General features: G+C 38.6%; 1 protein-coding gene across 3 annotated transcripts in view; it reads right to left on the bottom strand.

Moving 5' to 3' along the window:
- The window catches only part of dyrk1b (dual-specificity tyrosine-(Y)-phosphorylation regulated kinase 1B), a 43248-nt gene that overhangs the window by 14008 nt on the left and 16446 nt on the right, over positions 1 to 12794 (bottom strand). Inside the window, exon 1 of one of the 3 annotated variants that reach the window (XM_052617991.1) lies at positions 7177 to 9557. The exons of 1 other annotated variant lie outside the window; for it this stretch is intronic. In XM_052617991.1, coding sequence (XP_052473951.1) covers positions 7177 to 7318 — 142 coding nt within the window. In that variant the 5' untranslated portion in view covers positions 7319 to 9557. Of the gene's footprint in view, positions 1 to 7176; positions 9558 to 12794 lie in introns of those variants that run through there. One more of the 3 variants, XM_052617992.1, reaches the window with a different exon arrangement.

Below are 12794 nucleotides of genomic sequence, written 5' to 3'. Positions count from 1 at the left end.
CTCTGTGTATGTGTGTTAGTATCTGTCTGTACAGGGAGAAGCTCAGACAGTCCCAGGACAAACGATCAACTGCCAGTGTCCAGCGTATCAGATCTACGTCTTTGGAGAGTTTTATCTAGGTTTTGGAACCAATCAGAATTTTGTTGACTCATGTATTGACGCAATTAGTATCCTCTGTCAGGGTATAACTGTGGTTGATTTTGTATTGTACTGGGGGCGGCCTGCGAACTCCTTCGAGAGTGTTGAAGCTGACTTCTGCTGATGAAATTGCAAACTATTTTCTTCAAGTAAAATTATTATTATTAATTGAACTCATCTCTGAGTCCTGGTCTTCATTGCGACATATCTGGTCCTTGGGTTTTAACTGTAAATTCCCCTACAGTTAATGGTGGAGGATGCGGGCAATAGTTCTTTGTTGACATCCCTGATCAATCATCAAACCAAGGTAGGAAAGATTTTAGATTTAATATTATTGGTTAGGAACTGTCTGTAAGTGGAGGGGGTCGAGAGAAGGAGGAACGATAGACTCACTCAGACGTGAGGGGGTAGACACCAGCTCCAGGGTGGAGTAGGTAAATTGGTGTCACAATATACCTGTAAATAAGTAACCTTGTGAGTATAAGGGGTACAAGTACACATCGGTAGGTCTTGATATAAGATATTTAGAGATGTGTACAATTACAGAGGGAACAGGTGCACACCTATAGGTCTTAGAGAGAGACGTAAAAATTTGTTTCTAGGTGTGCACAGTCCAGGGGGGGACAAAAACGCATTCTTAACAGGCATGTGAACCCGTAAAGGGCAGTGCTGGGTCAAGCACCGAGGGACAAGGGACACATAGGGCCGTAAATAGGCAGTGCTGGGTCAAGCACAGAGAGCCGAAAAGCACGAGAGGCCATAAAGGGCAGTGCATTTACGTCCGGTTAAGCCAAAGTAGGGGTATGGGAAATCCTGAGAAGAATGTAAGACGCTAGACGGGGGTTCTAGTCGTATCTCGCTCTTCCAACTCTCGATCACCCACCATTACAGACAGGGGCGCCCCGAGCTTAGAAATAGGCCAGGTCAGTGGTTAGGGAAAAGAGTATCCAAAATTAGTGTTTAAAAATAAATAGTGTTAATTCATATGTGCACCTATAAAAATATAGGGATATATGCAAAGGGAAAGTATTGATTGATCTGGGATGCCTCAGGAACAACCCCAAAAGAGCTAAAATGTAGTTTTCATGACCCTGATTGGATTGGACCAGTATATGGAAATTCTGGAATATACTTTGCAATTTCATCACGCAGAAGTCAAGTGCTGTTGGTAAGATCGCCGCCTCAATATGTTTTTGGTTTATGATAGAAGTATGACTGACAAATTAGGTAACCTGGTCAGCCCTGATAGAAATAATGAAACAGAAGAGAGCAAATGCTGTAAACAGTTTGGCTCTGAAGCTCTGATTTTAAAAAATATATATATTCTCTGAATTCATTTAAAGAATGATCAGTCTGAGCTTTAATTCTGATTGTAATGTTAAAACAAAAACTTGATTGGCTTTAAACCTGAGAAATAAACATTTATAAATGTATGTGCCGATTTGTTAAAAATAATCCCAGAAGTAACTGAGTGATGATTTAATCTGATTATCTGTGCATAGAAGGTTTAAATGACAAAGAATGATATCATAAGACCTGTTCCAGTTCCTATATAATTGTTGAAAGTCCTGACAAGGAATACTGAACAGAATTCTGGGTTAGTGAAAAAAAAAAACTGTAGGCACACAAATTGGCAGTGGCATTTTGGAAAAACTTAGAAGCTTATGTTTTGTTAAAAAAGATAAAATTACTTTGACTACAATGAAGCCGTTGTTTTATCTCATGCTGGCCCCCACCATGACTCTGGCTTAAGCTTTGAAAGTACCAGAGACATGTTCTGAGTAAAAAAAAAAAAAAAAAATGTAATTCCTATATTTACTAATGTTTGGCCAAAAGAGTAATTTTATTGTTGGATTGCAAAATTGTAGTCACGCAGCATCATAAAAAAAGAAAAAAGAAGAGAAAAGAAAATTATTTTTTGTTTATGAGATGATAAAGTTGTAAACAAGTAACATAAACGGGGGTTTCAAAGTAACTTTGAAGACAGCATGCTAGCAAGACCCAAAGTAATATACCTGGGTCAGATAACCTCTGACAGATTTAAAACCAATGTTGAAATTCAGAAGCCATGGCCAGAATTAAGTGAATGGATAAATACAAGTTGATGTAAAAGTAATGACAATGAATGCAAAGAACTTTGAGAAACATTTGAGTTGCGAAAATAAAGTAAAAATACAAATATAAAGATGTTTATTTTTAAAATGCATATAATTTCTGACAAGTTTTAAACTGGGCTAGAGTAAAATGATAGTACGATGAAATTATGTTAAAAATGAATGAAAATGCATTGTTACGAGTTCTGAATCCCTCGGAGTTCTCTCTCTCTCATTCAAAGTAAGCTAAAATGCCGTTATCTGAGCTTATGTTTAAGTGATAAGATATTTATAGTACAGCACAGTGTTTCAGTCAAATCATAGGCACTGAGATGCTAAAGGACATGATAAAAAGAGTTCAGATTTAATGCATTAAGAGGGCAATTGGTAGTTAAATGTTCAACTGCCCAATGCATGTAAGAAATAAGAGATTATAAAAATAATGAATAACAATTTAGGAGCAATTGTTGAAGAGACATGAGGTCTTTAAAATCATAATACAGACCCTGAGCTATAGATGTAATAATTTTGAATAGTTAAACAGTTGTATTGCTATTTGTCCTATGACCAGTAACTTATCTGTCTTATTTTTAGTCTCCACCATCATACAGGGCCTGATGGCTGCAGCTACAGAAGCAACAGAAAATTACAATGAATGGACGGGTGTGAAAAATAAATTTACAATACAAAGATCAAAGTTTTAACATTTTGCATGATTTAGCCCTACACTTTTTTCACTAAATGTTTAGACTTGATAAAATTATTGTGCACTCATGATTTTTCTAGAGTAACTTTTGCTACTGAATTATCCACTAGCATAGTTTATAGTAGTATTTATGTCAGCGATTATGATTATATATTTATTCATTTGTTGTTTTTCTTAATAATGAAGTTGTCTATATGTGGTAGATAGACACAAAGAGTGATGATCAGGTCAACAAATTGATTATAGAAATTCAACACTTATTTAAACCCTGCCCCCCCCCCCAAAAAAAAAAACCTGCACTGGTATCCGAACGGTATCGGTTCTGAAAAAGTGGTATCGAGCCAGCCCTAATAATGTTATGCGATATAACCCCGTCCAACCTTTCCTTGGCGGCCAAATCCCAAACCGTGCCAAGGAGAATTTAAACAGTCAGGCCCCCATAGCTGAGTCAGACTCCACACTATTAATAAAAAGCCATCTGGGTGGACGCTTCATAAAGTGACACTGGTAAATTGAGAGCTCACACAGGGTATTAAAAATAAAATAAATCCCCCAACCTCAAAATACATTATTAGCTATTGATGCAAGACGACTGTCCAAAGCAACAGCCAACACTAAAACAAGTACATTACTGTCTGAAGGTCGGTATCTGACCAATGCTGATATGGCTTTTTCAGTTGCATCTAAATTCACGAAAAACATTTGCCCTAATCAATAATAATAATAATATAGGAAAGACCAATATATCACTATTTAAAACTGCTAAAAAAAAGTTAAATTTCTTGCCATCACCATTAAGACTGCTGTCATGCACAGTGCTGAATCTCCACCCCTCTTTATCCTTCAGGTTTAAACACGAGCCGCGGGACCCTAAGGAGCTTATGTGCTGATCTCTCGGTGAGACTGCACCCTCACAGCTAAAGGCGACTGCGAGCTCACATTAACACCAGACTGGCTAATCTAAAGTGACCAGCACCAATCAAGCACCCCTTGAGTAAAGAGCCACTTGCTCCAGTGGAGGTGGATGTTAACACAGAGCAAAGAGTGTAGGCCTATTTACGTTGTTTACTTTCTTTCTTGGAAAGAGCACAGCAAGGATGATGTGAGAGTGAGTCAGGAGACACAAATACAGACGGAACAAAAAATGTGAATTAAAAAAAAAAAAAAGTAGGCGAGCAGGAAACCGGGATATTGGGAGATATCACTAGGAAAAGTTGTGTCAATGTTTAATGTGCTGTCCATGATAATGCTGCGCTGGGGGGAGGGTTATATCAGCGAGGATATTGGATGGATGGGGTAGGATCGCCTTCTCTTGTCTTGCAGGTACACTGTGTGTGCATCTGGTGAACAATAACATGTTTTTGTTCTGATTCAGGCCCACCAGTAATCCAGCAGGAGGCGGAGAGATGATGAGCCAATGAGCATGAAGGGCATTTATCACTTTTTCCTCTGAATATGTGAAACAACAGATTTTATCGACACACAAAGATGACAACTATAGGCAGACATTTTTCCACAATGGTTTGTGCACTATTATGGGTTTGCTAAGACTAAAATAATAAAAGCAATGAAGCAAACAGAATTATTTGGGGTAATGATTAAGCCACAAAAAAATAAGTTTGTAACAGAATAAATGGCTTTAAATGCTCAGATGATGTTTGGAAAAGTAACTTCACTTATCCGAGTTGAGAGCTAAACACCTAAATGTTTTCATCAAATACATAAGGATAGCCTTTAACTTGGAAAAATTCTTCTATGACATCACATTTTAGGCAAAAAACCCTTTTAAGAACCTTTATTTTTAGGAGTGTGAATGCTATAACATCTGAAGAAAAAAACTGCTATATCAATATGCTATATAATCAGCAACAGTCTTTAATATTTGTTAAAAATAAAAACTTTATATTTAACCACAACAAAAAATTCTGGATTTCAATGGACTTTGAAAAATGGAAAAACGTGGAAAAAATCTTGCTTTTCACCTTTAGACTGAAAATCGCAGAGCAAACAAACATGAAAGGCAGTGTGAGCGAAAGGGGCAAAGGGCAAGGAGTGGACGGGTTGTTTGCATGAACGCTGTGACTGTCGTTCTCTCTTTCACAGTCCAAACTCCAAACACCTTGATTTGGGGCTGTGATTCTCTGCTGATACGATGACTTTTCTTTGTCTCATATAGGTGGATCCACAGACCAGAATTATTCTTGCAGGTTTCCCTGAACCCAATGGGTTACTTACAGTATTATCTACCTTAAAAAGTTTTACCCACGCTTCTGAAAGGCAGGTATACACACAGAGCTTGGCACGCCAGACTGGAGTGGGGGGACAGAAATAGCAACAGGACAAAAGTCAGCTGGATACAGAGATAAAAATAACAATTTAAAGCAAAATAAAACTTTAAACAACTCTATTGTTGCATCAAAAATAACATAAACAATCATCCAATTGGAAGAAGATGAAGTTAAAAGTTGAAGTCCTTCTTAGCAGGCAGTATATGCAATATACAGATAGCAAACCGCCTGACAATCTACAACACTTCATCTTTAGTCTCTGTCAAGCCTTATGTGCAACAAGTGTACAAATTTTCATAGCAAACTTTGGACTTCTTGGACTCTTGTTTAGAGTCATTTAGTGCAAACTGGTTGGCCCTTGAAAACAACTTTGTGCCCCGAGTTAAAATGGACATTGGAGTTTGAAGCTAAATCCAGATTTGTGTGGCGTGGGGTTAGTACTTTGCAGCGGCTGTAGATGACTTGTTTGGAAACTTTCTTGAAATGGGCCAATTAAGCAATTATATCGTAACTGCATTAAGCAGTTAATGCTTGATGGATAATTGAGTCCTTTAATTCCGAATCCTGAACTGACAGAGAATGTGAAGGACGACAAATAATGAAGGTTGGGCTAAACAACCCTATGTCTAACAAACCAACTGCCATTGTACATTGGTATATAGCCAAGCAATGAGCTTAAGATCACTGCATATTCCTCCAAAAATATTCAGAACCACTGAACCACTGCCATCTTGTTTAATCCACCAATTATCACTTACAGTGAGGGCTTTTATTTTCAATATGGTTTTTTAGTTTGCTTTCATGTGAGCAAAATTGTTTACTAGGCAATAATTAAGCCCTTGTTCTACAAAATCATCAAATGCAAATGATCTTTGACATTGTTCTTTAATAGTGATACCACTAATGGAATAAAAGCAGAAATAAAAAAATATCTACCATGACAACAACCTTTTCTTGTGTCACAAGTCAGAGTCACGCTAATCTTTGTCATAATGTCTTAAATATGACTAATAAACCAAGAAAAGCTGTTTTGTGACGTAGGTTTGTGCACAATACAGTACATGCTGGTCTACAGAACTGCATTCTGCTGCAGCTCTAAGATTCCCAGCAACAGAGCGATCACTGTGAGCTCACACCTCACGTAGAGCTCCCACAGCACACAGCAGAAATTACCACGCAGAAGTGACGCAAAGATCAAGCAGCCTCTGAAACCGTTCGAGAATGCACCTATTCCCATGATTGATTGAACAAGTTATGTTAAGACAATGATAGGAAAAGAAGTGCAGTTCTGTAGGGGTATCTAAATTGTGTGAAACATTTGACTAATTTGTCCAATCTAAAAGTGAAATGTCCCTGAGTGGGCTAATTTTTTTTTCTTGAATAACCCTATATTCATACATAAAGCACTGTACTGTTTTTTTTTTTTTGTATTCAAGCATTTAAAACGAAGTACTTTATGCCAAGGTTGAACCTTTTTCACTGGCAAAACACAGACAATTAAAAGCACTGATGACTTCCAATGTACCAGACAATGTTTTGAACTGTATTTTCATTCTTAAAAACTCCCTCAAATTCCAAAGCCCTGTCATCACCACAGTTCACTTGCTTTTCTCTCAACACTCCATGCAGTTTCTGGTGGTGTCGAATGGATCCATGCTGTCAAGGACAAACTGCATTTAAGACAGGATTTCTAATGTTTACCATTGGTCGAAAGTAAATATGAACTAATGTTAGCAACCAATGTTTAACAAATAATTGGTTGTGACTTCATTATCCAATAGACCTGACTTGAATGCACGCCTTTCCCTTTTACTTGTTATAGGATTAAATCATTTATGAGTGGACGCAAATTTCTCAAAATGTATGCATGTTCAAATATAAAGGCCACTCTGTTTCACAACACATTAATTGGTGTAAATTAGTTAAAGATGCAAATAGAGGTTGTACTAACTTCTTGCAGGCTTCCGTAGCAGTTGTGACTGGGGTAAGAAGCGACTCTGATCTGGGCTGCCAATCCAGGATTCGGTCGGCAAATTTGCGACCATTCTGTTAGAAGGCTGCGGCTTCTCCTCCACAGACGAAGTGATCACCATCTGAAATGCTTATTCGCTGGCCCGTGATATCCAAAGAATGACTCTAATCAATTTTGTTGGGGATCCCAAAAAGTACTGAAAAAGTCGCTGACATCAAGTATAGAATAATCCTTCGCACTTGCCAATAACTTCAGTAAATAATCCAGTAGGGTACATCCAATGGTAACTAAACTCAAGTTTGAACGGTCAAGGCAAGTTATAAAGATTAGGAATTAAATTTAAGCACAAAAATATGTTTCAATTACTTGCAAAATCCTGAAGTAACAGACAGAAGAAACCGATGAACGAAAAAGGCACCATTAAGTTATTTCAAACACCGTTTCAGTTCTGTCCTTGCTATTTCCTTTATTACTATAATATTCTAAGGCAATGGATTGGGTTTCAGGCAACAATGCTCACTTTTGGCATAAAAATATACATATTCAAACTATGTACGTCTTAAATACTTTATAGAGCTATATATGTATATATATACTCTGCAACACACAAACATATAGATATATTTCTTTCTTTATACGGGATGAGCTTATTTGGTTACTAAAGTTTATTTTATGTGTACTGTTTCTAGATTCATTGTCCCACAATACCGAGTGGATCCATCAGATAAAATAGCAATAACTTTTGGAAAAACCGGTTCACAATAGTGGGATAACACTGAGATCCTTGTTGGGAAAGGACCCTCCACTTTGATTTTCCAATCCAGATAATTCAGCAGCTGACAAGGAAAACAGAGCTAAACCTGGAAGTGTTGGTAGCCTTAAGGGTGGGGGGTCTCAGTTTTCAACACCATTTACCCCATCACTCAAGCTAAAAATAGCAGGCGTTTCTTAAATTCTGTCTAGATATCTACAGTAGCTTAAATTGGTCAAAGAAGGCAGGTGCGTTCAGCAACAATGGCTGTGTGGCCACTTTCCTCAGTTCTAATCTGAATCCAGATAAGAGAAAAATGCAGCTTCAGGTAAGAAAGGTAACAGTGACTTCCTTAAGGGCAAAAACGAGTTACCCTTCTCTTTTGAACGCAACTGGCAAAGTCTGCAGGTGTACAGGCGACCTTATTCTTTTTTTTTTTTTTTTTCTTTTTTTCTTTAAAGAGGGGAGGAGGGTGCCAGGAGCTCAAGACAACAATCTATAGCTTGTGATAAATGTTTTCGTGGGCTGCAGGATCAAAACAAACACGTGCATGCACAAACGACTAGAACCAGTCAAAGTGCTGAAGTGCAAGTGGCAGGCACAAAAAAAAAAAAAAATATGCACAACTACTGGAGAAGGGAATAAAAACTTGCTGCTTCCACTATTATACTTTTTCACAAAAACAATGTGGGTGAGAATAGAATGTAGTCTCAATTATAGAGTGCGAACGTCAAGCGAATACACAGGTAGCACGGAGACAGCGCTAACAATCGCACAACCTCTTCAGTTCTGTAAAGAGATGTTTTGGTTGCGTGAATGTGCTTGGCATTTAAAAAGAAAATGAAAAAGATATCCAGAAATAAGTCCAAACAATCCAAGCGTCCCGTCCTCTCGTCAAGATGACACAATTCAGTCAAAAGTTAGGATTTTAGCGGTGGATGCTCGCACTGTTGTCCAACCGTGCGCTGTCAAGTCGCCTCAAAGAACAACGACTGACAATTTTCAACTTTCCGTCAACCATAACAATGGGATTCAACGCGTCAGCAAGTGTTTTCGCGAAAAACATCAGCTGGCAAACAATTTGACGTTACTTCCATCCTGAGCTGTCACCGTCGATCGCAAATCCGTGCAGTTTAACGTTAGTTGGGCTTCAGCGTGCACTTTCAAAGATTCTTTTGCCGTCGTAACTCCCGCTTTTGGATATCAACCCTCAACCGTAACGCTCCTTTCGTTTTACAGCTTCTCCAATATATTTATTTTCCTCCGAAAGGTCGTTCTTTTCCAGCCAATCTTAAATCGAACTCTCTGCTTGCCCGTTATTACTCCTTGTTGTCGAACCTCTCTCTGGCCGGCGCTGGATCCACACCCTGCTATGAGGATTGTTCCATCCACATTCGAGTGTGGGGGGAGGGGGATACAGAGGAGCCACTCGGTGGAGGAGCTCGGTTGACGCAGCTCCCCACGCTTCAATGTTTAAATACCAAAAGCCGAGGGCTGCCATGAGAACCACGAAACACGTTTCAAATGGAGTGACGCATGACTATGTGCTTATTTACCCAGATTTCAAAACAAGGCTGCACCGCAAAACCCATATTCACAAGCATTGAAAAGAACTGACACCCCCCTTTTCAGTTTAGTAGCGCCACCAAGCCGCTTCTCTCCATTTATAGTAACCAGTCCGCAGATATAGATATTCACACAGTGCATATGCATATAGACTGCTGGAATCATAAGAGGCAAACCACTAAACACAATCACAATGCTCTTAATTCCGCGAACAATTGTACATCAAACAAAAACAGCTATAACGTAGGGCCAACTTTTGTCATGCACAAGGCTCTAACCAGGTGCGAGTTGGAGGTTGAGGTCTTAAAGTATGTCTAATCTTTTTACATATATAACTATGTTTAATAAGCACAAAGCTTACTAAGGCACATTGCTATATATATCTCCTTAGAATGTGTTTACAATGTCAAAAGAAAACGTATTGCGCCCATTAAATTGACAAAGTAGTAGCTGAGTTCCTAAAAGTAACGAAAGTAATTTAATATTTAATAATTCGTTCACGAACTGCAACGTTTTGCACAGAAGAACATTTACAAACAAACAAGAATCAACAACAAAAAATAATTAAGAATTTATAGACTGATGTCATTGACATAATCTGAAACATTTAAAAAAAATTTAACAACAGATTGGCAACATCGTGATAAATAATTTATTTTTATGTGCCCTTTAAGTTAAATCAAACTTTTCTGTGCTAAAGCGCGCACACACGCCGATGTTCCTTTCCATAGAGCTGCTCCTCAAATCTCCCTCCCTCCCTTTCTGCTCGCGCGCGTTCATGGGTGCTACATTCTCCCCCCTCCCATGTGCGCGTTCGTAGTGTCTGTTGCTATCCGACGCCACGGCAGCTTACACGCGATTGGTAAGAAGTGGTCCCCGTGGCTGTTTGGATTGGTCAGCCTGGTATGTGGGCAGAGAAAAGACGAGAGACTGCCCTTTCCCCAGCTCCTTGTTGTCTCCAAAATACGCCGCGGAAACAGGATGACGTGCCCGCGGAAATAACACAAGACTTCAGGTAGATTGATATGGAGGGGGAGAAAAGTTTAGAGAGAGAGAGAGAGAGAGAGAGAGGAGCTCTCATCGCACACGAAACAGGAGGATGAGAATCTATCTGAGAAGTGTTGCATTGAGGCAAACGTAAAGTCATTATTAATCATTCATATTAATCTTTAACTTAGTTATTACAAGTTAAAAAATAAAAGTTTCAGTTCAAGTTACTGTATTTAGTTTTAATTTGCCCGCATCTGTACTAAATAGGGATTTGGAAAAAGGTAAATAAAGAAAAAAAATCATGCTTGATTAAAACATGATAATATTGAATGTCAATTTTTTTGTATTTTGACCATACTGTATTGGGAATCATGTTAAAAACCCAACTGCGTGCGGATTGGTAATTCCTCTCTGTTCTCCCCTAAAAGAGTATTGGGGGGGCGGGGGGGTCGATGCTGGTGCAAAACGAGGTTAACCATGTCGTCATTCATCCTCCATGACTCCACAGAAGCCCGTTTATATGCATCTTCTCATGTATCTTGAAAATGATCGATATGACTATTTTACTGAATGATATGTAAGCGCATAATCTTTTTAGACATTAAATTGGAATCATTTTGGAATATATTTTATATATATAGTTTTATATCTGTCGTAAAAAAACCTAAACTGATAAACTGATAAAAAATTAAATGAAAATCAATTTAAATTCAGTCGCACTATAATTAAACATAATTTCTGTGGAAACGATAGTATGTTTTAATAGTATATCTTAAAGTTATTAGCTTGCTAAATGCATTCCTAACTTTTGAAAAATAAATAAATAAATATTTATTTATAGTTTGTTGTCAAATAGACTTGTTAAAACTTAAAGAAGATTCAACTTTCCTCTTTTCTCTCCCCCGTTACAGCAGTGCGCGCGCCTGTGACAGCTGCGGCAGCCCCTTATGTGTCACATTATTATTTTGGTTTGTAAAGCATAAATGTGCAGATAAACGTCTACGTGTATAAGTGAGCTGGTTCTTGAGAGGAAATGTGACTCGGTTCCAATAAATCACCTTCGCAAAGCTCCCAGACACCCGAGATTAAAAACGCAAGGCGAAGATTCCGAGACTCACGTGCCTTGCAGCAAAATTCCACCCGGCAACTACACATTGTACCATGGTAACAGCCCTGCCATTGGTCCCGGGTGCGTTTTGAAATGACCAATGGGAGGGCCGGCAGCGGGTGATGCGTGTTGCTAGGTAAACATGATGCAGTGGGAAGATACGGTAGTCGAACTTCACTGAAGAAGCTAGCAAGCGCAAAAGGAACGGCGGGGTAACACAGCAGCGAATTACAATTACACTGCGGGGAGGTTGCCGGGGTTTTGTTTCAGCTCTGCTTACGCCAGAGATGTTTTTTTTTTCTCAGTTTTAAAACTGTGCATTACAGAGTTACATTTGTCTGTTTGGTCACATGCAAGTTAAATAAGGCAACAAAAATGTGCTTTCCAGTAGGAGCAGAAGATGAGGAAGGCATGCTGACCAAAACAAATCATATACTCTTCAGTGCTTTATTTTCAGCCTCCTTACTGATAGGCAGAATGGCCAGATATACATGACCACACTCCCAGCAAACACTTCCCATTGGCAACTGGCTTGTCCACCAGCAGTGAGATATAAGTAAAGCTGACCTCCTGGTCCCTAAATATTTAAAATAGCCACCTAAAGTGCGTGCTTTCTTTGGACCACATCGATTCTTATATCCAAGAGCAGTATAATAAAACATGCCAATTTTGGAATGAACATTTAAAACAGGTCGGGAACAGAACATCTAGCTAGGATTGCAAAGTGCCCTCTGACATTCAAATGGCAAAGAAGTGACAATAAATAAACACTTAATTTAAGATCCTTGTGAAAACTACGTTTTAGCAGTTTTTCAGTTAATCTACAAGTTGTAAGTATGCTAGACCACTTTGTTGTCCTGATATAAAGTGGTTTAGTGATGCCACTCTGTATGGTATGAGAGCACATGCAGAGAATATGAAGCTGTAAAAAACTTGTTTTCAAACAGAAAAGTTGTCCTCATTACACTTAAGTTATCTGTGACAAAAATGGCCCAATGTTGCTAGTGCCATGGAAGTTCTGCCAAGAAACCTAAGATGGGGTAGGGTCAAGTTTACTGTTACAGAAGTTCGAAGTTTCATCCATAAATAGGTTGCATGAGGTGCCATGCTTGAACAGTTATGGATACAAATGCTAAAGATGTCCAACACTTAACAGCATTTCTAAATCACTTAATTAAGTCA

This window comes from Carassius gibelio, chromosome A16, assembly GCF_023724105.1.
Source record: "Carassius gibelio isolate Cgi1373 ecotype wild population from Czech Republic chromosome A16, carGib1.2-hapl.c, whole genome shotgun sequence".
Classification (NCBI taxonomy): Eukaryota; Metazoa; Chordata; class Actinopteri; order Cypriniformes; family Cyprinidae; genus Carassius; species Carassius gibelio.
This window is presented reverse-complemented; position numbering and strand designations above follow the sequence as displayed.